The 27,621-nt window shown below is 47.9% G+C and overlaps 5 protein-coding genes across 20 annotated transcripts; 3 read left to right on the top strand and 2 right to left on the bottom strand.

Moving 5' to 3' along the window:
- The first annotated feature begins 107 nt into the window (after positions 1 to 107).
- Positions 108 to 12,114, top strand: znf362a (zinc finger protein 362a). Of its 11 annotated transcripts, none has more exons than XM_055508720.1 (8): positions 108 to 353; positions 6,577 to 6,640; positions 7,236 to 7,440; positions 7,518 to 7,643; positions 7,926 to 8,253; positions 9,827 to 10,051; positions 10,639 to 10,717; positions 10,794 to 12,114. In XM_055508720.1, exons 2-8 carry the CDS (start codon positions 6,578 to 6,580, stop codon positions 11,211 to 11,213), a joined length of 1,446 nt encoding a protein of 481 aa, XP_055364695.1. In that variant the 5' UTR covers positions 108 to 353; position 6,577; the 3' UTR covers positions 11,214 to 12,114. The 11 variants fall into 11 exon arrangements, with proteins under 11 accessions (XP_055364695.1, XP_055364694.1, XP_055364690.1 ...); XM_055508719.1 differs by lacking the exon at positions 108 to 353 and adding an exon at positions 2,840 to 2,972; XM_055508715.1 differs by lacking the exon at positions 108 to 353 and adding an exon at positions 2,840 to 2,972 and having other exon boundaries at positions 7,203 to 7,440.
- On the bottom strand, positions 546 to 2,837 carry LOC129604079 (uncharacterized). Of its 2 annotated transcripts, none has more exons than XM_055508724.1 (3): positions 2,690 to 2,837; positions 2,237 to 2,590; positions 546 to 2,146 (listed from the first exon to the last, which is right to left on the bottom strand). In XM_055508724.1, exons 2-3 carry the CDS (start codon positions 2,382 to 2,384, stop codon positions 1,185 to 1,187), a joined length of 1,110 nt encoding a protein of 369 aa, XP_055364699.1. In that variant the 5' UTR covers positions 2,385 to 2,590; positions 2,690 to 2,837; the 3' UTR covers positions 546 to 1,184. The 2 variants fall into 2 exon arrangements, with proteins under 2 accessions (XP_055364699.1, XP_055364700.1); XM_055508725.1 differs by having other exon boundaries at positions 2,237 to 2,509; positions 2,661 to 2,816.
- A 767-nt stretch (positions 12,115 to 12,881) lies between the features above and the next one.
- LOC114856414 (alpha-1,3-galactosyltransferase 2-like) lies at positions 12,882 to 17,813 on the top strand. 2 transcript variants are annotated; one of them, XM_029152366.3, is made up of 6 exons: positions 12,882 to 13,370; positions 14,830 to 14,915; positions 15,007 to 15,096; positions 15,525 to 15,620; positions 16,170 to 16,307; positions 16,378 to 17,813. In XM_029152366.3, exons 2-6 carry the CDS (start codon positions 14,881 to 14,883, stop codon positions 17,057 to 17,059), a joined length of 1,041 nt encoding a protein of 346 aa, XP_029008199.1. In that variant the 5' UTR covers positions 12,882 to 13,370; positions 14,830 to 14,880; the 3' UTR covers positions 17,060 to 17,813. The 2 variants fall into 2 exon arrangements, with proteins under 2 accessions (XP_029008199.1, XP_029008200.1); XM_029152367.3 differs by lacking the exon at positions 12,882 to 13,370 and adding an exon at positions 13,405 to 14,393.
- Positions 17,814 to 18,046: 233 nt separating this feature from the next.
- Positions 18,047 to 24,549, bottom strand: si:dkey-264d12.5 (coiled-coil domain-containing protein 30). 2 transcript variants are annotated; one of them, XM_029152350.3, is made up of 19 exons: positions 24,060 to 24,549; positions 23,339 to 23,515; positions 23,133 to 23,253; positions 22,754 to 22,965; positions 22,479 to 22,574; positions 21,945 to 22,110; positions 21,786 to 21,857; positions 21,217 to 21,332; positions 20,809 to 20,883; positions 20,430 to 20,540; positions 20,253 to 20,351; positions 20,099 to 20,175; positions 19,913 to 20,003; positions 19,708 to 19,802; positions 19,481 to 19,622; positions 19,217 to 19,353; positions 18,996 to 19,113; positions 18,681 to 18,727; positions 18,047 to 18,588 (listed from the first exon to the last, which is right to left on the bottom strand). In XM_029152350.3, exons 1-19 carry the CDS (start codon positions 24,081 to 24,083, stop codon positions 18,363 to 18,365), a joined length of 2,202 nt encoding a protein of 733 aa, XP_029008183.1. In that variant the 5' UTR covers positions 24,084 to 24,549; the 3' UTR covers positions 18,047 to 18,362. The 2 variants fall into 2 exon arrangements, with proteins under 2 accessions (XP_029008183.1, XP_029008182.1); XM_029152349.3 differs by having other exon boundaries at positions 20,785 to 20,883; positions 24,060 to 24,548.
- A 328-nt stretch (positions 24,550 to 24,877) lies between these two features.
- On the top strand, positions 24,878 to 27,548 carry emp3a (epithelial membrane protein 3a). Of its 3 annotated transcripts, XM_029152052.3 has the most exons (6): positions 24,878 to 25,192; positions 25,327 to 25,492; positions 25,608 to 25,717; positions 25,851 to 25,953; positions 26,035 to 26,175; positions 26,689 to 27,548. In XM_029152052.3, the coding sequence occupies exons 3-6, from the start codon at positions 25,640 to 25,642 to the stop codon at positions 26,862 to 26,864; spliced, it is 498 nt and encodes a 165-aa protein (XP_029007885.1). In that variant the 5' UTR covers positions 24,878 to 25,192; positions 25,327 to 25,492; positions 25,608 to 25,639; the 3' UTR covers positions 26,865 to 27,548. The 3 variants fall into 3 exon arrangements, with proteins under 3 accessions (XP_029007885.1, XP_029007883.1, XP_055364701.1); XM_029152050.3 differs by lacking the exon at positions 25,327 to 25,492 and having other exon boundaries at positions 24,881 to 25,192; XM_055508726.1 differs by lacking the exons at positions 24,878 to 25,192; positions 25,327 to 25,492 and having other exon boundaries at positions 25,500 to 25,717.
- Positions 27,549 to 27,621: the final 73 nt, after the last annotated feature.

Below are 27,621 nucleotides of genomic sequence, written 5' to 3'. Positions count from 1 at the left end.
TGTTTAAAATAAGCTCTCGCTAAACTTTATCTGTCCACACACTCGTCATCTTGCAGTCATGAAGCAATAGTTTGCCTTCGGCTACATCAGGGCGTACGGTTCATCTGTTAAGTCTTGTCGGTGTGCGCAGCGTTCGGGCGGTTGTCTGCACAGGCCTCTGCGCTTTGAAAGGAGAGGAGTGTGCCGGCCTCTGCCTCCCTCAGAGGTGGAAAGGTCTCCTTTTGTGTCCCAAATCCCCCGCATCCCTCTCCGGTTACGACCTAAAGCTGCTTTGGCCCTCGGTGGAGCCCTGAGGTCGTGGTGGCTGCGGCTGTGCTGTGGCGCCCCCTGCTGGAACACCTGGACTACAGCAGGTGAGATCATCTGCGTCTCACCGTCCTTGTTTCCTCCGCACTTACACCTGTTTCTACTAAATTACTAATGCTTGTTCATCAACTAATCAAACATCTTTTTTTATTATTAGCCAAATACTTAAATAGTTGGTATATTACGGAGTAACCAACTCTTAAAGTAAGTAACAAATAAATAGACAATAATATAGGGAATTTGTTTAAATATGTTCAAGAATTTATTCAGGAGAATACAAGCATCAGCAATGGTGAGTTTCCGTAACCAGTAAACGATGTAAATGAACGGAGATTAACCTTGTTCAGGTCGAGCTTTGTGGAACTGAGCTCAGTCACCAGTCCACAGTTTTTATTTTGGTGTAACGGCGTGTAAGAGGAGCGCCTCCCTGTTCCTCGGCGAATCTATTTAGTCACATTTCACTCGTGAGGTGATTTTCGCACACAAAGTGGGGAGTTGAAATTAGCGCCGCGCCCTCGAGTCGCTGCGCGTTTATGAATCCCTCCGTTGAGCGGGTGAATAACGCGACGCCGCATCCGCTACGTTTAAAGCGCTGTTTGCCATCGTATTTAAACTGAAAGCCTCGTCCCGTGCCCCATTGTGTCACTACAAATAGCCGCAGATCGGAGCAGTGGGAGCCGCCTCGCAGCCATCTGTTTCATCCGCTGAGCACGTCCCGACCTGCCGCCTCAGCAGTTTCACCCCGCCGCTCGTTCCACGCTCCTTATTTACACTACAGCCTCAACGCGGCGTCGACAGGTGGAGCCGCCCGCTGCGCTCGTGCGACTTTGACCTGCTGATCCCGCTGCAAACCCGCGTCCGCGTTCGCCCCCGGGGCCTCACACGAGCGTCGTGTCGCGAACGGCCGGGGTTTCTGTCGCGTTGGCCGCGAGTGAAACCAAGCCTCTGACCGTCAGCTCCAGCAGCGTCTCCACGGTCCGGATCGCCAGAACGTTCACGCTGAGGTTCGGGGGCAGCACGACGACGGAGAGCGCGACCACCGGTCCCAGCATCGCGCGCGCCCCGCGGCGGGGGAAGCCCCGTCCGCAGCGGCTGATCACGTGCCGTGGGTCTCCGCGCGTTGCGCCTCCCTTTGTCCTTCTGTGCTCAGGCCGGTCTCCATGGTGACGTGTCGGCATCTGCACGCTGCTCCGCCAATGCTGTGCGTGAAGGGCACAGCTGCTCTGTGTTTTCCCTGGGTCAACAAACGGTGCTGGCGCTGACGCAGAGGACGCGGGCCCGACAGGAGCGAGGCCCCCCGGGACCCGGCGGCGTCCGTGCATGCGTGCGTTCATGGTCAGGAGCAGCGGGGGGAGGAAGAGGAGGAGGGGGATGAGGAGGAGCGAGACCGTGCCCCGGCACGGATCCGCGTCCACGGGACCGGGAGGGAGCAGCCGGGGCAAGCATCCGATGAGGGAGCCGGTCGCGTGCACGCAGGAGGCAGACCACACTTCCTCCAGCCTCCATCGCCACCTCACGTTCAGGGCCACAAAGACCCACGCTGCCAGGCAGCCGAGGTAACACACCGCATGAAACAACCACTGCTCCGCGTCCGCGTCCGCGTCCTCGCTCTCCTCCTCCTGCTGCCGCTCCGCCGCCGCCACGCCGGCGCGGCGCCGCCCATCGGAACCGGCGGCCGGGCCCAGCAGCCTGTACAGGGTGTCCGCAGCCATGAGGGGGGTGATGAGGAGCAGCACGCCTCCATACACGTGGCTGAGGAAGAGCAGGAAGCGCAGAGCGATGACGTCACCGGGGAGTTCGGGCAGCCACGACCGGAACACGTAGAGGGAGCTCAGGGAAACTGTGGAAGGAGCAAAGTGTCAGCTGTGGGTCAGACGGGCCCAGGGAGCGGGCTCCGCTCATTCTGCCGCGGCGGCGTCCCGGTTCTCACCCGCGACGAGAAGGTCGGTGAAGATCAGCAGGCAGCAGCAGCACAGGCCGACGGGGCTGCGGGGGGCGCCCAGCGCCGGCACGGACGCCGAGCTGCAGGCCACTTTGAGTGCACACAGCGCCGCCGCTCCTCGCAGCACGTCGCCCATGGCTCGGAGCAGATCACGCGTGGGTCAGCGTTCCCGAAAAACCGGTTCCCGTCGCCGCGGAGCTCGGGAGGGACTCGCGCAGACAGACTGACTGACTGACTGCGTGGGGAACTTTCCAGACGAGCCTGCGTGGAGATCCACGGTTCAGTGTTCAGTCTCTCCAGGGTTGCGGATCAATACTTCCGTGTGTGCGTTAGCAGCGAACCCTGGACCGGACACATGTTTACGACACGAATGGGATCAAACCCTGTTAAAGTAAATTAATAAAAAACACACATGAAAGAGCAGTGAAGTGACCTGACCACCTGCTGCCCACGCCAGCATTTAGTCGGACCCCATGGTCACAGGAGGCGACTCCCTCCCCACGTAGACACCACGATCCCGGGTTTAAAAACAAACAGCCATGAAGTTCCTACCTGCGCTCAGAGAAGCCTCCACGGCAGCGTGTCAGAGTGCGCTTCAAACGCGCGGTGCGCCGCCTCCACCTCCCCCCTCGGCCCCGCCCCCCGTGGGATAATGACCCCGCACCTGGCCTGCGTGGAGGTGCTTCTGTACACGCAGAACCAGTCCGACGGCTGCAACAGAAAGGTGCCTGTCAACGTTTCCGCTGGCTCAGCTGCCTGTGTGTGTGTGTGTGTGTGTGTGTGTGTGTGTGTGTGTGTGTGTGTGTGTGTGTGTGTGTGTACACAGACATAATGGCGCTCATGCATTTGGGCCCTGGGGTTAAACGTATAGTTTAAACTGTTGTCGTCGTGAATAAACCACACGCCGTCGCTCCCACCTGTTTGTCCAACAAAAGAGAGCTGCATTATTTACAGTGTCCTCGAGGCTCTGATGGGAAGAAACGTCCGACGACGCCTCCTGGAGCTGCAGCTCATGTTCGAGCAAAGAATGAACGTGGCGATCGTTTCACCTGAAAACGGAGGCTCGCAGCAGCTGGATCACGGGATCCATTCACCAGCTGCTGCTGAGCCTCTGGTTAATGTCACTGAGGCTCGATGTTTGAACTCTGACACCCAGCTCACGACTATTCATGACGGGCAACGTTTTGCAGATCGAGGAGTAAACAGTGTTTATTCATTCCCACTGTGCTGCAAATCTCGGCAGCATTGAAACCACAAAAATCTCATACAGCACTCTTCAAATAATTATCCATATATTTGAATGCTTTGTGTCATAGACATGGTGAGATTTGCATTTGTTATAGACATGTAAACAGACCATTTGAATGTCGCTGTGTGAGGGTTTGCATTGGAGGTGACACAGTTTTTACTGTATGTCCATATTATTGGTGCAATGCATTAATCAGCTGACGGAGTAGAAAGTGTAAGTTGCCACGTGCTTTATTGACGTTATAGTTCATCAGGACGATGCCACACTTTCACACCTCATCTCTTTCTTTCATTATCTATGTGTTGAATTGTTCTATCCATCTATTGGCCCCGGCTTGAATATGTGGGGATCCTCAGACAGAACACAGTCCCTGTCCTTTCATCCTGTGATGTCTCTCCATATTTCCAGCTTTAAAGCACCTTGTTGGGAGCAGTGCCATCTCCTGCTGAGCTCAGCACAGAGCATATTAGCAGCCCGTCATGCTGAGAGGATTACACTGCAGACAAAGCGCTCTCATGCGCAGCCTGAACCTGACGACACCTGTAGCCCAACGCAACTAAACCATCTATTAATTAACTAATCAGCGCAACGGGCCATTTTGGCGCAGCCTCACGTTAAACCCGCCGCCGCCGCGCGACCCCCCGCCGTGCGTCGCCTATGCACCGGTTTCATTAACGCTGCGACGCCAAGGCGCACGCGACAATAAGCCGCGTGCGGAGAAAGCAGAGAATGGGTTGAAACGAGCCGGAGCCCCGCGTTTTCCCGCTGAAGCGTCGCTTCGCCTGCAGCACCCAGAAGTGAACAGCAGGCGAACCGGAAGGTTCGGAGTCCGACTGGGAGCGAGCAGAGCGGAGAGGAGGCTAATCCGCTCTAAAACATCCCTCCTCTGGCTGCTTCAGGTACGTTGGCCGCTGCTTTGCGCCTTTGTGCCCGTTTCTCGCGCGCGCGGCCGCCCCGCGTCGCCTCGCCTCGCCGCCGATTCGAGCGAGGCTGCACAAATACAACAACAAAAAGTTGCCCGTGGAAAAAGCCAATATTCGTGGCGCAGAAGCGACGGAGGCTCGTTTCGTATATTTCAGCCGATCGCGAATAAAACGCGTTTTGTCGCGCGTCAGCGGCGAGGAGCGACGGCTGCAGAGGGTTCGGCAAAGGCGTGATGCTGGTGGTAGGAAGTGTCGGGCTTTTCCCCTCCTCACGCCGGGCTATTCAAACCCGCAAATCAAAGTAAACAATCATCCGTGCGCTTAATGCAAATGCGCCACATCACGCGCTTAATTGCGTCTGGGGCGCGCGATCCGCTCCTAATATTCGCATCTGCAGAATATGGCGTCCAGGGCTTATAAAAATAAGACGGGGCTGCCATTTTTGTTTTCCTTTTGTCTGAAATTTTTTAATAAACTGTCTGAGAATGTGGGAGAGGCGGCGGCGGGAGCGAGGCGCCGCGGACCCGGTTCTCCGCGGAGCAGACGTGCTCGTGGAAAGCCGCTCCGCTCAGTGTTCGGTTTGTTGAGGTTGTAGCGGAGGAATCATTCAAAAGGAGGGAAAAAGTTAAGCCCAACTTTTGTCCAAAGGATGAAGTTGTATTTCTCTTCAGGGTTGGTGGCGAGTTTTAGGATTTACACTGAAACGTGGCAACACTGGACCCTGAACTTGAACCATCTGTAGGATAATAGATTCTATATTTAATAAGAACAGCAGATAAATAGCATGAAGCCTGAATATAGATGCTCGGAGGCATTCTAAATAAAAGACATTCCCAAACCTGCTCTCCAGTAGGTTTACAAAGTTATTACTGGTTAGTAAATGGGTGCACTAGTTTAACTTCCAGTATTTATGTGCATGTATTTCAATTTTTATTTAAAGGCAAAGTGTTCTGATTATTTGCCTCCTGGTATTTACATTTTACAATTTAATGCTTTATCTGTCGAATCCTCACACCTGGAGCTGCTACACAGCTCATTGGATCAACAAAGCAGCAGGTTACTACTAATACTACTAAATATCTGTATGGTGGAGCTCACGAATGCAGTGAATGCAATTCCGTACTAGGATGCACCTGCAGTATGACATGTGCCAGTCTCTTCTGGAATAAATATGCATTCAGCTCCAACATTATTCCTAGACATGCTGTTTAGACCTACAGGAGATCGGAAGGAACCGACCAAACATCCAGCCTGACTGTGGATGCTCGTCTGTCACAAGTGACGTCGCTCCGGTCCCCGGAGGCGGAAAAACCTCCAGGAGGTGAAAGCGATCCCCGCTGGCATCATTAGACAAACACTTAGCGCTTTCCTGTGCGCCCGTACCTCTGGACGTATCGCGTTCGTTTCCCTTGGCTCACGGACGCGGACCTTGTTCTGAGCTGCGGCCACTGAGGAACGGTGGCGTGTGCCAAAACGCGCAGAGCAGAGAACTTCACGCGAGCCCTGGAATAAAAAAGACCCCCAGGTCACAGCGCGAACACCAAGAAGCTCCTCCTGCCTCCATTGTGACAACATACTGTACAGTCAGACTTACTGCGGCTGGTTGGATTCACTGACCTGATCACTTGCTCCACTGCTCCGTCGCGCTTCTGTCCGACTTGTGCAGCGTTTGTCGGTTTCTTACTGTAGCATCTGAGGCCCCGCGTGTCGAACGACAGGAGCTGATTAGGGTCCGAGCCCCCGCGCCTCTAACAACTGCTGTGTCTGATAACCACACAGACCAGTTCTCCCACTATCTGTTGGGAGGCTCTTTCTGAGACGCGCTGCGGGAGCTCAAGGCCCCGATGAACCGCGACAGCGACAGTATTTGGCGAAAAGATCACAAGACTGGGACGAGTGACAGCAAACAGCTGATTCACAGTAGATCCACGCATGCATTTACAGAGAAACGTCTTTAGGAGGAAACCACGGCTGCAGCGCCGGACAGACGGAAGGTTTTTATATTTGTTTCCATCACTCGCCTGTGCTTTGTCTTCAGGGATCAGGTGTGACAGGTTCGCGGCCGGCGTAGCAGCGGCAGGTGTTTTAACGTGCAGACAGATGGAGAGGTGGAGTCTCGCCCTCCGTTTGCTCACGGCCCTTATTTCTTCTTTCAGGATGGCTGAACCTCGCTTTAACAACCCATACTTTTGGCCCCCACCTACTGCCATGCCTGGCCAGGTCAGTGATTCTGTCTGCACACAGTCCTTAAAGGGATAGTTTGACATTTTATTATCCCCTCTCAGTTAAGTTTCTCAATGCAGTAATGGCCCCTCGTTGCCCAGATCTACTGTTTAAAGCCCCTGAGCAGGGTTGTCCAGTCCCTGTCCTATGGCCACTGCCCAGCTTGTTTTTCCACCATTTCAGGACTTTTTAGCTTCTGACTGACTGATCATTCCTGATCCAGGTAATGAGCAGTGGGTCGGGCAGCAGCAGGTGGAAAACAAGCAGAGTTGTGGCTCTTTAGGAGCGGAACTGGACCCTCCTGCCTTGGAATTAGCAAAATATTCATTAATCTATGATATCTATGATCTATGGTTCCCCCTGGAAATCAGATGAATCATGACTATCACATATACATGTTTTTTTATGTTTAAAAGGGGCGTAAGCAAAGCAGGTTGGGGATGTTGTAGTTTTAATTTCACTTGTCAGCCTGTAGGGGGCGCTATTGCACCACAAAGCGACAGTGACTGAACTGATGGCACCTGTTCTCTTGTCACATACGTTGTTTCCTGGCTGTCAGCTGGATAACCTAGTCTTGATCAATAAAATCAAGGAGCAGCTGATGGCGGAGAAGATCCGGCCGCATCTGCCCCCCGCCTCCGCCCCGTCCCAGCAGCCCCTCCTGGCCGCCCCCGGTCAGACCGAGAGCGGCCAGCACGGGGCGTCCAAAGCCCAGCAGATGCAGGTCCTCCACGGCCACAGCCCCTCTCAGCCTGACATCGCCCTGCACGCCCGGCCGGCCTCCAGCTCAGTCTCAGGTACAGTCTCCGTTTGACCCACCCGATCCGTGTCCAGTGCCGTCAGTCACTTTCATACTGATTCAATCTGTTCCCAGGTCGCATTCTGGGGGACGTAAATTTGAATCTGGACGATAAGTCGGCTGTGAAGGCGAGAGGCCTATGGGAAGACTGGCATCTGCGTCAACTCATGGATAATCCATCGAGGGCGAACCACGTCTCAGGTGACCCTCAGAGGCGTCGCGTTGCACGGCAGCGCACACAAACAGCGTTTCCCGGCGGTGTCAGCGGTGGCTCTTAGGTTGACACGCTTCTCGTGTGTACAAGGATGTCAGGGTGTCAAAGATGACCTTTTAAGATGCTTGTAAACACATGCCAACCTGGCAACCGCCCCGTCCATCACAGCGGTGCCGCTGTGCCTTTAGCTCCTCTCTCATAAAGCAATGGAAGCGTTAAGTATCCCCCTGAACTCACCTCAGCCCCCTCTGTTTGTCGTTGCACATCAGGTGTGGCGCTGGCCTCTCGAACGGGCAACCTCAGCGCCTCAGAGGTCAACGCCCCCACCACGCCCGCCCCCGGCAGCCAGAGTCGGCTGGGCAGAGCGCCCGCCCCCCATCTCGTCTCAGGGTTAGCGAGCTGCCACGGGATGGAGCCCGGGAAACCCGGCGCCGGCCTCATGGGCCTCCTCGGGCCGCCGCCCAAGCAGGAGCGCGGCCGCAAGAAGATCAAGGCTGAAAACGGGTCGTCTCTGTTCGTGGTGCCGTACCCGATCCTCGCCTCAGGCACCGACCAGTCGTGTGTCACCATCACTGCCAAAGAGGGAAAAACCTACAGGTAGAAGCTCAACATTTATTATGAGGAGCATGCAAATATACCACAGATAACACGCGTCATCTATCAACCAACATGTGAAGGGCAACAACCACCCCCCTGTTCTCTACTTCTCTCTTAATAAAACTTTATTAATGCCAGAGGGAAATAGTTTTGCCTAATGATGGTTGCTCTCATCACAGAGAGAACGAAAGGGAAGCATCAAACAGACAACACAATGTAGAGACAGAATATGAAGATGATGAATGGAGATGGTCAGTAATCAGTCCAGGTTGCCAGGGTGCGGCTGTGTAAAGTTTAATGGCTACCACTATAATTGATCTCCGGTGATGCTCTCTCAGCACATAATGTTGATCAGCCTCCCACTAAATGAGCAACGCACACAGACAACACACAGGAAGCAGGACTGAGAGGGGTTTAGACAGTGTCCTCCTATTGTTATTGAGAAGCGTCTCCAGCATCTAGAACAGGAAGAGGAAGAAAAATGCAAGGAGGCCAGGTCCAGGTCTGTGAATGCGGGTTACAGGGCGACGCTGGAGAGCCGGGTCCACCATAAAAGCATGGAGCCTGTGTGGTCCGCCAGTGGACAGACTACAGGACTCAGCGACAAAAAAGAACCGAGCTGAGGCAAATCAGATTACGGCCAATGATCGGAACCTGTTTCCGACCATCTAGAGACAAGCTGTCAGGCTAATTAAATGCAGTGCTGTGATGGACTGGCGACCTGTCGAGGATGTCCCCTGCCTCTCACCCAGCGATGGCTGCACACCCTCCTCCCACAAAAAGCCCACATTCCCATATTTACAATGCGGGGACGCACAACAGGCTCCACATCCGCAACACAAACACACATAGTGACCTGCCCTGTGGTTAAACAGAAGAAAAGGGTCATCTCATCGGTTATCATCAGCTCTTTCTTCTGAGTCCTGCAGTGTGTCCACTGACGGACCACACATTCTGTTGTTGTCAGAAAACCTCCAGGCCTCTGGGTTTAAACCAGCCCTGCAGCTTCCTGCAGTCACTACTTCCCACTAGTCCTTAAAGTCTTTATCTGCTGGTGAACAATGGGGTCGTAGGTGGAGCAACAAGCACCATGAAGCCAAAGCTTAATTCCCTCCAGTGCAGCTGATATAAGGCCTGAGACAATTTGATGGGTTTAGTGCGAAACGGGAAGTGTGCGATGATGGGTGTGCAAACATTTGGAGGCTGATTGAGCTGGTGAGAGAATGCAGGGCGTGATAGTTGACACCACTGTGGAAGCAGACTCACAGCAACAGTAAATGTCTGGGGTGTGCTGTCACATGCGGTTGCTATTTTTTTTAAACTTTTTTCCCTTAATTACTTTTAATTGAGCGTAGCAGGTTGTTTGTGCTCTCGCAGGTATTTCCACAGCTTTAATGACATCACACGCCGTTGCACAGGAGACATAGTCCATCAACTATTAAAGCTGTGACTGCCAGAGAGCAAACATTTGCCTATGGGCCTCACCCAAGCCCGCTGAGCGGCTCGGCAACGCGCCCCGCAGCGCCTCCTCCCTCACGGGCGTCTCGGTTTGTCGCCGTCTTCTCCGTGGCAGGTGTAAGATCTGCCCGCTGACCTTCTTCTCCAAGTCCGACATGCAGATCCACTCCAAGACGCACACGGAGGCGAAGGCCCACAAGTGTCCCCACTGCACCAAGTCGTTCACCAACGCGTCCTACCTGGCCCAGCACCTGCGCATTCACCTGGGCGTGAAACCCTACCGCTGCTCCTACTGCGAGAAGAGCTTCCGCCAGCTCTCCCACCTGCAGCAGCACACCAGGTCGGTGGGCGGCCATTTTACCGCTCTCTCATTATCTCATTCTCGGGACCAGCTACTGTTTTAGTGCCCGCGGACGTGTGGCCACAAATAAAAAACTTGTGTTACATATTTATTTTCTATTTATTTTTATTAGTGCTCTTTTCTTAAGTTCTGCAAAGTCTGGAGTATTTCACTACTGTTATACAAACATGTAAGTGACACACAAATGAATCTTGAATAAACTTATGAGAGAACAATAAGGACAGATAAAGACTTTCCCATTAACCATAGGTAAAGCTAAATTACTATTTAATGATTCAAGTGCAGCTTGCGATGACTTGGCTACAGTAAATGTGCAAAACAGGAAACGGGCAGGCTTTCTTACGGTAGCTCATTATTTGGTCCTCACGGAGTCATTCTACTCCCTTTATCGACAAAGACAAACAGCACAGACTGTGTAAAGGTCAGCGGAGGACGTCCAATGGTGTGAAGCATGTTCAGGCTGGAATGTTCCAACATGTTGGGGCACATTGGAATTACAGCCCATGTCCCAGCTGCTGCTCCCTTGTCGTGTTTGCCCAAAGCTCTTAGCTTTGTTCTTGTTGCAGAATTCACACTGGCGACCGGCCGTACAGATGCAGCCATGCAGGGTGCGAGAAGGCGTTCACTCAGCTGTCCAACCTGCAGGTAAGCACCGGCCACGTACCGCTCGCGTCCGTCCGCCCGCCCGCCCGCCCCTGACTGCTCGTTGCCTTTGCTCAAGTCTCACCAGAGGCAGCACAACAAAGACAAGCCCTTCAAGTGCTCCAACTGCTACCGTGCCTACGGCGACTCGGCCTCGCTGCAGATCCACCTGTCCGCCCACGCCATCAAAAACGCCAAGGCCTACTGCTGCAGCCTGTGCGGCCGGGTGTACACGTCGGTGAGTGCGCCCCAGCCGGGCCCCGGCGCGGAGCCTCGGCGCCCGTGCGTAACCGCGCCGCCTGTGCTTTGTGTCTGCGTCTCCCCAGGAAACGTACCTCATGAAGCACATGGTGAAACACACGGAGGTGGAGCACGTGGTGTCCCGTCACTCGCCCCAGCACAGGACAGAGTCGCCCTCCCTTCCTATACGCATCTCCCTCATCTGAGGCCCGGCCTGTGGAGGAGGACGGGAGGGATTGCGAAGAAAAGGCGTTTTTAATAAGTGTTTCCTTGTTTTCTTCATTGCTGACCAGATGGTATTATCAAGGACGTCCAAAGATAATTTTTTCAGCACTTTCAAGGCCTCTGCCTCCTTTTACCATGTGACTTCACACAGTAAACAGTATTGCTGAAGGCAGCTACATGGACAATGTTTCAACCTTTTGTTGTGTTTTATGCTGTCCTTTTTTTTCCTTTTACTAAAAATACATTTAAAGATGAAAAATACATTTTCATCTTTAGTCTTCCATTTGGCAGTTAACCACACTTTGTCACTTTGTGTGTCACTGCTGACTCATAACTCAACGGAAGGATCTGGTTTCATGGTGGTTTCTACCTGTTCGTATTCTAAAGCACTGTTATGGAGTATGTTCAGGTAGCAGAATAAAATGAATTAATTTAAGCCGTTAGTGATGTTAGTGATGCAACGAGCGCAGGAGCTTCTGTTTTCCAGGAGGTGCTAGATGCCAATCAAACGTGTGTTTTCATAAAACTTAGACAAGATCCTGTGAATCTTTTAGAAAATATTTTGGCAAATCATCAAATTATTTATGACTTTTGTTCTAAGTGTATATTGATGTTTGCACCTTAAGGTCTGTTTGTCCACTCTACAGTACACAGGTGAACACTTACCACCTACAAGTGGATCCTGAATCATGCTATAAAAACCCTTTAAAGGGCTTTTACCTATAATATACTGTATCATGATTTTTACTGGTTCTTTACTCCAGTGCTTTAGCATTTTATATGAATTTAAGCCTTAATTATGTTACAACAGGATCTGCTCCATTGTTCTACCCCTTTTTGCATTTCCATTTGCTTTTTATGTTAACGCATGATACTGTAAATAACTTATATCAACTCCTAACTTGTTTTATAATAAAAAAAATTCCACAGTTAAACGGTGAAAGTATTGTTGGATAAGCGACTCACAGCTCGTAGGTGCCAATTAACCCCCCCCCCCCACCGTGACGTAATTGAGGCAAAATGTCACAGGTTTGTGTTGCACAACTAAAAACTCTCTCAGCACCCTTTGTATGAAGTCTCTCAGGAGGCGCCACCTCGTTGAGCCACAGGTGCTGGGGGTTTTTCCTTTCACTGCACACAAAAGCTCAAAATTACTTGATAGAAGCACAAAAGGTGGCTGGACGCTGAGGACCTTTGTTGTTTCTCACCCTACAGGCCAGCGCCTGAAAGAAGCAGGTGTCTGGACGTGGCATGACACCACAGACACGAGAACCGGCGTGTTGGGTGCGTTTCTTAAATAAAAAAATATTTTTGTAATAAAAATAAAATTAAATAAAAAAGAGAATTATTTAGATTAATTGGAGTTTTTAATAATAGTATCGTTATTGTCGCCACTAGTTACATGGAGGAAGGCAACACAACCTTTATGAAGTGACGGATCAACGAATGTTTCAACGTCGTGTTTGTTTCTAAACGAAGGTGGAAATCCGTTGACCTCAAAGACGATATGCTCCAAAGGTTGTGGCTGAAAAACACCAAAATCACACCGCTGACTCGAGCCGTTTGATCGCTGGATCGCTGCAATGGTGATGTTAAACGACGCGAGTTAAGCTCCTGGCGCTGAGCCACGCCCTGGACGCGGCGCTGCGTGAATTCCTCTTTAGTCCAAGCACGCTTTAAATGTAGGAACCAGCGTTTCTGCGCAGACAAATACGCTACTATTGCTAAATATAATTACAACTTGTTGCAGGCACTGACTGGACGCAAATCAGCCGCATGTCGTGTTTGTCAGATTTTCTTTCCTGGCACAACGACAGAATAATATTGACAAATAAAATGCATGACTGACGATGGGAAGTGAACGCATTCTGACTGTTTCCACCTAAAACAACACGTGTCCATCAGCTCCGTCCGCAGGGAGTGAAACCCTCACACTTTAATGCTGTGAGTTGAGCGCCTCGCGTTCTGCTCTGCAGCTCAGAGAGGGGGCTTCGCTGGGTTGTGGCGGCGCGAGCGCGGACTGCAGCTCACCTGAGCCTCAGGGAGGAGACACTCCCTTCCCCGTTGACGCAGACCGAGCCCGACAGCGCACACGGCGTCAGAAGTCGCGAGGCTCCGGAAATCATACGCGGTTCACTTGTTTGATGCTTTGCATGAATAACAGGTGCCCACGCGTGACGGCGACCCCCAGGTAAGTGACCGAGTGAGACTCACTACTATTGGGATTAATTCAACTTTTTTAAATGTCGTGTAGCCAACGCTTATGTCAGCCAAGACTACCGGCCGCCGTCGGCGTTGATGCTTTTAGTAACAAGCTGCTTCATTAACTTTGATAATTTGACTCTTTAAAAAAAAAAATAAATTCCCATTAATTGTCTCGTTTTGACAGGTGCTATTTTTGTCTCGGATCCAGTTTCGCCTAACGCGGAGTCGCGCATTATCTCATCGTTTGTGTTGCAAGCATTAACAACAAACAGTACATGTTGTGTACTATTTGTTCCAAATGTTAATTGTTCAAACACGAAAGTTTTTTTTTTAGTTTTAAATATGTAAATTGGTCGCTTGTTTTTCACGCAACCATTCTGTCAGGAAGAGACTGCGTGTGTCACAAGTGATGGCTCGTTCTCAGCTCATCGGCGATCAGGCGCTTCCACCCGTGAACGTTTTTGGACATTTATAAATCGGAAACTTTAATGTTCCTCGTCATAAACGTCAGTCAGTCACCAATGAGCGGACAGTGTCTGTCGGGATCTGCCGAGCACTTCCTGCCATGTGGATCCTCACCTGTTTGCGTCGTCCGTCAAGTTGATTGCATAATGTTTCTTCTTCGTTTTTCTTTAGTTTTCATACGTCTCTTTTTTACAAAATTTAAATTAATCTAAAACAACAATGATGAATGCGTTTAATGTTGCTCAGAAAGTTGACTTTTTGTCCATTTTTCCGTTCTTGGCACCTTCAGGAGCCCCGTATCTTTTTTCACTTCCCTTTCATAGAGGCCCAGCTTTACCGTGACTTTGTTCGGTGGCAGGGTGTGTCACTGGGAGCGCTTGGGGTTCGGTAGCAAACACGTGACTGGTTCTGGTTGAGCGCTGCCTGGTTTACGTTCCTCCTTTTGGGGATTTGCATTGCCGGTCACGTGCTTCATATTGTTTTACGGAGGGCATCTTCCTGAGCGTCTCACCTTTTGAAGCTGCCCTTGCACAGCCTGCAGGAGGTCATCCAGAAATGTGTTGTTGGAGTGTGTGTGTGGTTCCTTCACTCATAGGAACCACACACACACACACACTCAAACACTCAAACACACACACACTCAAACTCAGATTAACCTGTGATCTCCAGGGTCTCACACTATGGCTGCTTTCCATAACACTCGTGCTCCAGTGGTAATTTCACACATGCAAACCACTCATGCTGTAGCCACTGACACACACACACACACACACACACACACACACACACACACACACACACACACACACACACACACACACACACACACACACACACACACACACACACACACACACACACACACACCAGAGATGTTGTCTGACTTGTGTCTGGCTTTGCTTTTTATCAGATTTGTACACGTTTATTTCCATTTTACTGAACTGGTTTGACACATTTACTTTATTATTTACTGTTCTCAGGCTCCACATTTGACCCATGAATCTCAACTGCATCTGTGTGGACCAGGAAGGATGACTAAAGTTACACTGCATTTTCCAGCAATGGGGTATCTCCTCCTCTCAGTACAAATTCCTTGTACATCACATTTATTATTTTGTTTACCTGATAATGTGACTGTTCTGTCTGCTTTCTCGTAGATATATTCAGAAGACCAGGAATATTTTGAAAGTTATAATAGCTGTTCCCCTCGTGCTCTGTATTTACTTTTTGTCATTTCCATCCGTGAGGTACTGAAACAGCTGAGTTGTTATTATTGCTGCCAGTTTATTAGGTACGCTACAGCTAATGGAGTCACACAAATCATCCCTACATGACATTCACGTCAGTCTGTTCAGAGGCTGCAGTGTAGTGTCAAGTTCTATTTTTATAGTGCTCCTCATCAATGAGAAAAGTCCAAATGACTGTATGAATGAGTGTAATAGCCAAAAGGAGTGTTTTCTCAAACAGCACATTTTTACAATGTTATCATGTCTCCTTCCCCTGAGCCGACAAAAAACAGCAGCTGCATGAGTCAGAAGCTTCAAACACAGGAGTGACTGTGACTACATTAGTTTTAGCCATTTGTACCCACTATAAATTATGCATAAAATCATTAACCAGTCCCCTCAGGTGACATCCTTTTAATAACCATGTTTTGTTTTTGGTTTATTTCTAGGTTTTTCATAGGCTTCATACCTATGGAGAAATGTCATTTGGAAAGTGGATACATGCTGGTTCTGGACAACCGTGTGGACGCGACACTCAACCTCCTGTAAGTCCTTTGACATTAAACATGAGACAGATGATTTCCCCTTGTGGCCATCCAACCTGTGTTTTGCTGACATAGTGTCTGGGTGAACTTCCTTATCTGCGCCACACGTCTCTGTCATTGTGATGCAAATGGCCAAAAAATGAATTGAATACACTGCATGAGCTGACCTCAGTTCTAGGGTTTAAAGTAAGATCTGCAGGTTAACCAGGAATAAGTTGCAGCTTTACCCTTTTTATGAAACCTCGATAAGTTAATTTTCATCTAAATTACAAGCTGTCTGATGCAGAGGCTTAGAATCAGCTCGTCTTCACTGTTGGGGATAATGTTTCCGTGGTTTTAAAGGAACGTTTATATGTTGTACTGTGCAGGAAGCTTTCAGACTGAGTCGTGGGTCATTTTCATATCTTTGACAAACAATCTATTCAGTGAACACAATGCAAATTCCAACATTTGCGTTGCCCTAATAGAATAACGTCAATTACATGCTAAAAATCTACACCTGTTTTCTAAATCTTTAATAATGATTGAAACCCCCGTCGTCCGTTTCAGGTCCAGGAACGACGTGCAGACGTGCACCGCGTGGAAGGCTCCTATTATATGGGAGGGGATGTTTGACCCCAGGGTGTACGATAAGACGCACCAGGAGGAAGGATCAAGAGTGGCTCTGACGGTGTTTGCCGTGGGCAGGTCAGTAACAAAAATCATCCCAGAGATGTGGTGTACGGGTCAGCGTTTCTGACGTCTGCGTCCCTCGAAGGTACCTGGAGGCCTACCTCGAGACCTTCCTCAGCTCAGCAGAACGTTACTTCATGAAGGGTTTGCCGGTGACGTATTACGTGTTCACGGACAGTCCAGAAAAGGTGCCGAAGTTCAATCTGGCTCCTCAGCGAAGCATGAAGGTGAACAAGGTGCCCAAGCACTCCAGGTGGCAGGACATCTCCATGATGCGGATGAAGACCATATCGGACTTCATAGAGTCGGACATTCGGCGCGGCCACTCGCACGTCTTCTGCTTCGACGTGGATCAGGTGTTCACGGGGCGCTTCGGCTCCGAAGCCCTGGGGGATCTGGTGGCTCTGCTCCACGCGTACTTCTACCGCCTTCCCAAGAACTTCTACACCTACGACCAGAACCCTTTGTCCAAAGCGTACATGGAGAGCGGGGATTACTACTACCACGCTGCCATTTTTGGAGGATCGTGTGACAGCGTCAAGGCGCTGACTGACGCGTGCTACCAGAACATCATGGCTGATAAGGAGAACAACGTGGAGGCGCTGTGGCACGACGAGAGTCATCTCAACAAGTACTTCCTGTTTCACAAGCCCACCAGGGTGCTTTCCCCCGAATACTGCTGGGACACAGCCATCGGCTACAGGAGGGACATAAAGGTCAGCCGGCTACTGTGGGCGCCAAAACAGTACGAAAAACTCCGAACCTAGAGTGTTTGTATTGTTTAAGTAAAAAAACGTTACTATGCTTTGGTAATAATGAAGACAGTTTTGGTCCTAGTATATGCACATGCTTGTCTGGCATCATGCTGTGTGTGTGTACGATGATTAAATATATGCATACTGTATATGTGATGTACTGGTAAAAGAACGGCATCATTGTGAACACACAGAATAGAAAAAATCCTGCTAGTATTTGTTGCATCGTTTACATGTATTTATTTATTGCTCGTGAGCAAATCTGCATTTGAGCCTTAAATTAATCATGAAATCATATGCATCAATAAAATGTAGACAGGAAATATGAACTCTTCCCCGGGTCAAAAGCTTAAACGTAACTTCTAGGGTGACGGGGCCCAGTAGGTTTATTAGGGTTAATGTTTGTTTGCTTCTCCTACTGTGAAAAACGTGTTCCGTCCACAGTACTGGGCTGTGAACCGAAGCAGCAGCTGTCACTGAAACATTTGCAGTTTCAGCCTGAACCAGTTTAACCATCAGAAGTTGTGCGTAACAGGTTAAACAAACATTGAGCCATAACAAAATAAAACCTCCCCAAATTCTGTGAGGAAAAATAGAGCAAAGATTATCACGGTCATTACTCGTTTGTTTGGTTGATAAGATGTTCAGTTTCCTTCTGTCAATTGTTTGTAAAGAATCCTTGAAAACTGAAGACAGTATTTTTTGTGTGTTTAGACCTGATTTGATGATTGTTTTTTATGTGACTGTATTAAACTTATTAATTGGTTATCCTGATATTTCATTCAGACTGTACTTGTTATATACTGTAACAAATAGTGGCCCCTTTGAAAAGACGTATGTGGCATTTTCCAAAGGCAAAGAACAGTTACAGTATGTTTGCTAGCATTGTTCTTTTTGTGTAAATACCTGCGTGATTGAATTATTGAACCTGTAAAATGTATGGTCTCAAAACTTGTCCTTAGTAAGAATATAGATATGAAAAAGACAATAAAACGCAAATGCTTGTAAACATGAGCTTTATTTGGTTGAACAAGTAACAAAAGCATGAAAAGCATGTTTAGTCATCTGGGAGCCATACAATTACCAGGCACAGCTGAGTGGTTTATGAGAACTGCTGCCGAACTGCTCTGCAAGAAAAACCTGGCGGTTGATGGAAACTGTGGCAGTTAAGTGTGGGTTGTGGTTTGAAAGGCAAACAAACATGACAATGAAATAAAAAAAAATGTTAATTGTAACTTATAGTTTTGTGAACTCCGTTCAAACTCAACCCTCCAGAGACCTGTTAATGATTTCACAGACATTAAAGCATCACGCATTACCTACACGAAGCTTCTGACTGATTGAAAAGTTCAGAAACACATACTGTACTTTGTGAGGCACTATGAGAAGCTGGGGAGGATGAGCAGTTCTGAGTGGAGGTCAGGTTAAGATAACCCATCTCTGCTGAACGCGGCAGGTCTGCAGCTTTACAGGATGTGGGAGAAGACAGCAGGTCACTCTGCTCGGCGTCACTGCGCCAGGCATCAACAGGCATCGTCACACTAGAGGTCAGGGAAAGTTCACAGATGCTTATTGGTGTGGTTGTTTCTTTAATAACTTACTTTAATACACTGCGAGTTCAGACCTACGGTACCTTGAAGTTTGTAAAGACAGATGTGGAAAAAAATTCTTCTTCAGGTCCTAATTGAACAAAATAACATTCTTAGACACATATCATATGACAATCTAATTGATTTGATATTTAAATAAAAAAAATGAAATGATATTTTATACCGATAGTATAATTAATTTATACATACAGACCACAAACCAGGGCTTTTGTGGTGTTTTAACATGGTTGCAGACATTTACAGTAGTTACATTCAAAGTGAAGACAAAGCTCTAACAGCCAAGCTACGATTAAAACAGGAGCTTCAGGTCATGGCTGATATCACGATGAGCCCAGCACCTCAGTAAAGTGATGTGGCTGCATACTCTGCAGGGTTCGTTCCAGGACACCTAGCTGATCGGACAAACGGACTATTCTGCTTCCCAGCTTCTTGTTTTCTGTCTCTAGGAACTCCACCCTTAGGATAAAAAGCAAACAGTCTCCGTCAGTGGCCACAGAAACATGAGGACTGGAAATCAATACACATGTAATGATTTATTGTCTGAAGGAGTGTTCGGTACCTGCACTTTGACAAACACGCTGTGAGATTACTTTCTTTTTTGCTGTGTTCTTCTTCATTCAGGTGTTGCAGCAGCTCCCTTCTTTCTACGAGCAGCTTCTCATTTTCCTCAGTTATACGTGCAACAAGTTCCTTTCCCTATAAAAAAAATACAATTTCAGATTTACTAAATATTTGTGTGCCACAGCTTCAGACAAAACTCCTTTATGACAGTCTGTAGGGTGAAGTGCAAATCAGTGGTGGCAGTAAAACCTGCTGATTTTACCTTTGCTAGCGAATGGGAACACAAGGACAGTTCACGTTCCAGGCTTTTGATCTTCTCGTCGCGCCATGTAGTTTCTTCCTCAAGTTTTTGTTTTGCTCGACTCAGTTTGGCCTTGTGTTTTTGCTTCATTTCGTGGCATTTGCTGCAATAGGACAAAGAAATCCTGATTGTATGATGGCCAAAGAGAGCACGTTTCTTGATGTCGTAGCTATGGGCCGTTGCTGTACCGCCGCTCTGAGTCAACGCATGTGAGGGCTTCGCAGATTTCATCCTTAAGTGCCTTGCATTCGTCTTGGAGCGAGGCCTGAGTGCTGCCCGCTTCCTGATAATCAGGACAAAATGCAAACGTTAGTGACATGCCACAACCCCACTCGCCAAATAGCTCAGCTGATAAATGAGTGAGTGGTCGTGATCTGTGTATAAAAAAATGACCTTGTGCATCTTCGTCGGCTGCTCTTCATCCCCTGTAGTGGTGGCGTCTTGCAGCTGTTGGTGCGACTCTGCCTCTTTTCGCTTCCACAGCCTTCAAACACACACAAAGACTGTTGAAGATCACCTTTTTATTATTAACATCTATCATTTCCAGTAACAATAGCCTGAATGGTCACAATACTGTACTTCTGATCGTGAAGGGTATTGTCTTTCGTCCAGTTGGTGACTTTAAGATCGTCCAGATTCTGTTTCAGGGAAAGTATCTAAAAAAGCAAAGTTTTGGCATTGTGTGATTTTCTGAATCCTCTTTCCTCATCTGTTGATATTCTAAAGCACCCACTTCTGATTCCTTCACCAAAAGGCGTCTTGTCTGGGCGCTGAGCTCGGTTTGTACATCTCTGCATGTCTTTTGGCTGTGACTCAGTTCAGCCTTCCATGACTAGAAGCACAAGCAGCTAATCAGGAAGTGTTTACTGAAACCTACTCCATGTGTGTTCACAGTCGTGTCTGGACCTACTTCAGAGAACTCCGTGGCTTGGTTGGCCTTGATCTGCACGGTCTGAGGCGTCTGCTGCTGCTCCTGTAGAACCAACTCCAACCGCTGCACCCCCATCTGCAAACATGCTACCTGAGCACACATCAGTGTGGTTAGCGGAGGCCTGTCTCACCACAGAAATGTGTGTCACTGAGACCGTTTAAACAACTGATAACATGATGGGACCAAAACGCTTAGCATGTCGCAGAGATTTCCTAAACTTGGCCTCTAATTTGTACAAAGATGAAACACTTGACAGAGAGGACAGGCGTCAGTGGTTACCTAGGTCCGTTTTAAAGGATGAATCTGTGCATTATAAATAAAGATACAGACTAACTTCAGACAGCTCACGGACTTCAACCTGCACATTGGGGGATTTCTGCTGCTCTTTTAGTTCTGCCTCCATATCTTCCACCTCTTTCTGTAGACGTACAACCTGTGTAGAAAATAAAGGAATGTGTGATGTGTCTCACAATGTGAGTATTAATGTCATAAAATGTAGTCATAAAATATGGAGATGGACCTTGAAATGTTTTATGACAACTATATATGATATATTATATTGTAAGGTGGGGTCTTCACTGACTATTGCTTTTCTTGTATATCCTATTGCCATTATTCTCCAACAATTAGGCCACAGTGGCACAGTGGACCGTTACACTCACACTGTCCTGGATTGCCTTCGATGCCATAGTGCATCTTTGTGCCGTCGCTTAGGATAGTAAACAAAGGTCATGCAACTGCCCGCTGACAGAAAGTTAGAACGCACCAACTCCTGCAAAGACGATTTCTCAGCATCCAGGGCGCGAACCCTGTTCCTTAAGGCCCTGATCTCCAGGTCCAGGCGATCATTCATTTCTTTGGCTTTTCGTAGTTCCGCCATTTCTTTTGAAATAATGGCACATTATTTGTTAATCCGATTTTAAATAATGCATGTTTAAAACTTTTCACTTATTGCAGACATACTTGTACAGAAATACTGGCTGGCTAAGTCCAACATTGATCTACCAGTCGCCTCACATAGGGTCTGCGCTCTGCTAGTAATTGAAAGTAGGATGTGGCTAAGACAAACAGAAAGCATGAGTACAGTACCTTATCTTTATAGATAACTGTGCTGTACTGTACTTTGCGTCAAAACATCCAAAAAAAGACACCTTCCCCAGTACACATTTAGATTAGATTATCTATAAGAAGTGATAAAAGAGCGCTATAAAATGTGGCCTTGCTGATCATACTATACATGAATGAGTAGTATATAATGGATAAAAGGACATATGAGATTGTAATTTTTTCAATAGCAGTTTTTTTAAACAAAGAATATACAGAAAAAATTCTCACCATACTTTTTCAGCTTCTCTACTTCGTGTCTGAGTTGCTCCACCTCTTCCTGCGCTGCCTGCATCTCAGGCTCTAAAAACAATGACAACAAAGTTATTAATAACAATACTAAATAGTCTGCTCTGGAGTTAGACAGAGTTCTAGGTTCATCTGTCGTACCATAAGCTCTCTGGGTCAGATGAGCGGATTCGAGCTCTCCGGTCAAACGTCGGATCTCGCTGTGGGCCATGGCCAGCCGACGAGAACCTTCCTCCAGATCCCGCTCCAGGCGGAAAAACTGCCTTTCAACGCTGCTCGCCTGACTGTTAAAAGGTCTGGCCTCTATCTACACAGAGAGAGACATGACTCAACAAATGACCACAATTACAGGGGTTGTAATCCTCAGCAGGGAAGCCGTGTATGAGGAAGGAGTGCATTAACAAATAGACAGGAGACCTCAAAGTGCACTGGATCAAGATGCATCAGTGTTGTAGCTGCTCGACTTCCTCTGCCATGCAAAGATCTCTAGCTCAGCTGATAACAGAGCTTACTAACAATGGAACAGAAGACAGGTTTTAATTAACGCCAACACAGAAAACCAAGAGTTTAGAAATTGTCAGTGTGAGTCAAAGGTTATCTAAGTGCAATGTTTAGTATTTGTTAGTATTGAATGGGATGCTGTTTGAATTCTGTCCACACCAGAAAAGTACATACTGGAATAGAGGTGCACTTGCTCTGTGAGGCTTTGTGAAGTCCAAACAGTCTCTTCCAGGGGCTTTGGCAGTGACGTGACTCCCCCTTGTGGCAAGACTGTGGCATAACATATGCTGTAGAATGACTCTCTAACAAGACTTAAATTAGTAATTTACATTTTTAATATTAAAGCTACAACATAAATTAAAAAAATTAAAAAGCACCGTTGTTGTAATGAAACAAAATAACAAAATCCAGTCTCTTGAAGAGTTTCTAAACAAAGTTCTCCCTCTAACCTGGCACGTGTTAGCGCCTGGCCCTGGTTTCTGTGCCCCCGGGGGGTCAGCTGTGTTTTCATCGCGTGTCGGCTTGGCAGCGACGTCGCTTATCTCTAGCAGGGAGGCTCGCTCCACCAGCAGATACGCCACCTGCTCACTGCAGCTGCTGTGAATCAGTTCCGTGAGGCCCTGCTGGTACAGCATTTTAGCCACCTCGCTCACCTGAGCGTCTATCGCACAGCGGGGGGGAGACGCAGAAGAGAAATCATTGTTGTATTGCTATAAAACCTTAAGGGTAATGGGTTGAAAAACAACTCTGATTATACAATACATGAGCAATATATCAACATAAAGCTACAGAATAAGAAATCTACTGTAAGTGATGAACATTTCCAACCTTGAAGAGATATCAAGCGCTGCAGCTGGTCCTTGAGTCGATCGTTTTCATCCTGAATCTCCTGAGCCAAAGCGTTTTTGTGCTCGGTAAATATACGGATCTGCTCCAGTGATTTCCGCACCTTCCATTCAGACAAACACAAAACGTTCACTCGCTGTAACGCACAGTCTGCAGCTCGTTCCAGGCCATTAACAACGGCAGCTTGCCTCCGCCATCTCTGCTTGGTGCTGAGAGCGCTGGACCTCCAGGTGCCTTGTGGCCCGGTGCAGGTGGCTTTTCGTGTGCTGGTGGGATCTCCACAGCCAGGTCAGACGAGCCTCCTCAGTGGAGCCGGGACCAAGGCCCTCCTCACCGAACCATGCGTCCATCTGCTCCAGCTCCTCCTACACACAGCAGGGGACGACGTCACTGCACAAATCTGTAACCTTTCTAACAGGGCTTGTGTAATTTGATCTGTGGTATCATTTTAATCACATCATTCATTTTTACGTTTGTTTACTGGCTCTTGATCACCTGTAATACAGGCTGTAGACCCAAACACTGCAGTACATGGTCAGGGATGAGAGGCTGCTAGGATTTTTTTAAAGTAGGAAATACTGTAAAGCTCAAACGGCCAGCGATTCAGAGGGAACTAGCCTGAGCCGTTGCTAAAGTTGCTGCACATCTGGGGAACCAGCTGTTTATTCCCGTTAGAACAGCTGGCTTCGCTGTTCCCGGCGGTGAACGAAACGCAGTCTTTGACGTGGAAAATAATTCATCGTCACTTCTCCATCATGTATTCCCAGTTTGCCTTTCTAGCGACTCCCACCGAGCATCATTATTATTAGCTTTTCGATGCTAAAGTTCACTGGACGTCGTCGCTCCGTCCGTCGCGCGTCGCCGACTTTCACGTCGGGATCCGAGGCGAGTCCGCGGAGCAAAGCTCACCTTCGTGCCCTGCGGATGATCCATGTGCAGCCTCCAGCCTCTGCGACGACTTTCCCGACACCCGGACACCGGCAGCGAAGCTTCGGCCGCGGCGCGAGACGGAACGCGGCGTCCTCGCGTGCCACGCCGCGGCGACGCGCGAGCGCGAGCAAACCGCTGTTTTGTTTCCTCCCAGACAAAATTAAAGTACACACTATCAAACGCAAAGCCGTGTATTAAATATAAGCCAGTGAGACAAAATACTATATTTTATAAAAGAATGTAGGATAATACAATAATATAATACGTTCGTGTGTTTCTAAGCGATTGGAGCGAAGTTATAACGGGTCGTACGTAACAACGAGCGTACGTTCGTAGTTAAGTCCTAAGGAAACTTGTGGAACCAGATAATCGAAAACGTTGTCAAAACGTGACACCACAGTGTGGATTAATATAAAGCAAAGTGTAAAGTCAATCTGTCTAAACCAGACAATAAAGGATAAAGTAAAGTGAGCTGTCCGTGGTTCCTTGAACGGGTCTTGTTGGTCTGTTAACACTGTGAATAGTTTGAAGTCAGTAATAATCGTCGTAAAAGAGGCTCATGGTAGAAATACTTGGAAATAAAAATTCTAACAATATCTTTTTTCTGTTGTTGAAGCATTCTTTGTTAGTTGCTATTACAAGGCATTGTTTAAATAAAATAAAGTAGAAACAATAATCAGCACTGATCATTTCATTGGTACTCAGTTGTGTTGTATTGCACACGTGAACAACATGTGTACGTGGGCACAAGTGTTTTTGTTTTTTTATTGTAAAGCTAAATGGAAAAAAAAAACTTTCCAGCTCGGATGTTAAGATCCGGAATAAATTCTGAACATTTTTAATGGACATCTCCCCTCTTTGTGCTTGAAGTACAGCTTTCCAGAAAGCACACGGAGCTTTTGGTCCAGAGGAATGTTATTTTTGGTGCTGAGCTGATCCAGACTAGAGATTGGAGGGGGAGGGCAGGGAAAGTTAGAGGAACCCATTTGGAGGAAATAGCTGTTTAGAACTCCTCCTAAGTCTAACTTCACATTCCTCCTCTCAGCCACTCTGTGCCAGTTCTGGAGCTACGAAATCTGCGAGGAACGGACGAGCGCATACAGCAAATCCAGGTATAAACACAGGAGCGGGGTAGATGCTGGTGTTGTATTGTCGCTTTGAAGCTGATGCAATGTTTTGCCTTGAGAGGCGGAGGTTGCACCGAAAAACATAGTTAAAATGACTTTACGTGGTCCTAACTTTATAGGTCTTGCGCAAGGGATGTCAAAGTGTTGCGTAAAGGAAAAGTAACGGAACACGATCAGAGCTGGGTGGAAAAAACAGATTTGCAGGGAAGTCTTTCTACTCCTCCGGGCTGCATGTGCTGTTTGACGAAGGTTACACGGTGCGGGTGTGTTGATCTGTTCCACAAGGTGACCCCCTGGTTTACTAAATGGGCGCACATTAAGATGCATGATTAAAGCCTCGGAGGTTGTCTCCGCAGACAGACAGGGCGCTATGTGCTTTCAACCACGTTTTGCTCCACAGACTTAGCGCTCCTGCAGCATCTCCAAGCGACCATGGCTTGCCTCCTCGTATCCGTGACTGTGCTGCACCTGGTTGCCCTGGCAACGCTCCTCATCGCCACGCTGGAGAAGGTGAGCGACGCCGCGCGAACTCGTGCCTCCTCCGACTCCGTCTGTAGATGTCACCGCTCAGCCATGAATGGCACGACGCAACGCTTTAACACACATGCTGCACCGTCATCGCGTCCTTCTGTCTTTCTTGCAGTCCTGGTGGGTTTGGGATGATTTGGAAGTCTCGGACCTGTGGTATAACTGCTTCCATGACAACGCCTCAGACACTTGGTTATGTTCCAGCGCCTACGAAAGTGGTAAAGAGGTTTTTTCCACATTGCGAATTGTATGTTCACTTGTGAGTCGACGTCCTACGTTCACTCTCTGACTCTTTTCAGACTGGCTCCAGTCCGTTCAGGCCCTCATGATCCTCTCTGTAGTCTTCTCCTCAATCTCCTTCCTGGTTTTTGTGGGGCAGCTCTTCACCTTGTCTCAGGGAGGACTCTTCTACTGCACAGGCCTCTGCCAGGCCTTTGCCGGTGTGTTCAAAGCTTAATTCTTACTCGAATGATTTTAAAGGCTAATTATTAATTTTACTGTCAACAAATGGACACATTTTACTAACAAGCCCTATGTCTGTGTCACTATGTGTTACTTCTCTGAGTATTCAGTGGAGCATCGTTTGTAGGAATACACAGTTGAGGTTAGTCACCAATAAATGCACGTGTTTGGCTTTTTGTGTATTAGTTACTAAGGATGATTGTTTTAGGAACTTCAGCATTTCCATCATTTCCCTAAAATATAGGGAAATGCCTTCAGTGTCTTGTTATTTGATTCTTTGGGTCTAAGTAGGAACTAATGAGCGCAGAGCCAAGTGCCACAAATAGTTTAGGGAAGTCAGCAAAAACAGATATAGATCAATGTGGTTTTGTCACGTGTTGGTTGTAATTAAATTTGTAAAAGAATTTTCATTCTCAACCCTTTTGGCAGCGGGAGCACCGTCACCACAGAATGTAAATAAATGAGATTAATGCTTTGTGTTCCGTTTGCAGGCTTCACAGACTTCGCGGCCTGCCTCATCTTCACCTTCCACAGAAAGGAGATCCTGAGTGACTCCAAAGATCTGAGCAAAGGGCGCTTTGGCTACTGCTTCATTCTGGCCTGGCTGTGTGTCCCTCTGCTCCTCGTCAGCTCAGTCCTATATGTCCACCTGCGAAAGAAGCCGTGATGCAACAAACAGAGACCTGAAACCTAAAATAGAGACAGTGCAACCACGTTACACACACACACACACACACACACACACACACACACACACACACACACACACACACACACACACACACACACACACACACACACACACACACACACACACACACGCCTCATTGACATTCATTCCCTTCACAACCGTCACAACTAAAGGTCCAAATGTCTCCCTTTCTCCAATTCCAATGACACCCTATCTCTAACCTAAGCCCTAAAAGCATATCTTAAACTTCAAATGGCCCTTTAAAGTTGAAATGAACTCTTTAAATGACGAAGCTCCGCTCCCTGCTGTGTTTAGGAGCCTGTCTCGTTCTAGGGGATTGTGAGTGAACGCTGACATTCAAGAGCAGGACTAAAAATTGAACGCATTTAAAGACAACACGTTATATTTGTGACAATAGAAGCGCTGAAAAAAATAAGCTGTTGCTCATTTTATATCCATTGTTATCATGATGTCCGTTTTTTTAATTTTATCAAATTACACTCTTCAAATTTAATAACAGCCTCTATGAGTTTAAAAAGCCTGTTGTGTTTTCAATTATGTGATTTATTGTCTGATACAGTGCAAATGCAATCACAGCTCAGTGGCTGAGTGCAGGTGAAGGTGTGTCATCCCTGTGATTAAATCACTCATTATATTGTGGCTTTTACTATTTGTTTGACTTAATGCTCACTAATTTCTAAAGAACAGAAGAACACAATAAGCACTTGACTCT

The sequence above is a fragment of the Betta splendens genome, chromosome 5, assembly GCF_900634795.4.
Source record: "Betta splendens chromosome 5, fBetSpl5.4, whole genome shotgun sequence".
NCBI classification, from domain to species: domain Eukaryota; kingdom Metazoa; phylum Chordata; class Actinopteri; order Anabantiformes; family Osphronemidae; genus Betta; species Betta splendens.
Note: the sequence above shows the minus strand (reverse complement) of the source record. Positions and strands in the feature narration are given on the sequence as shown.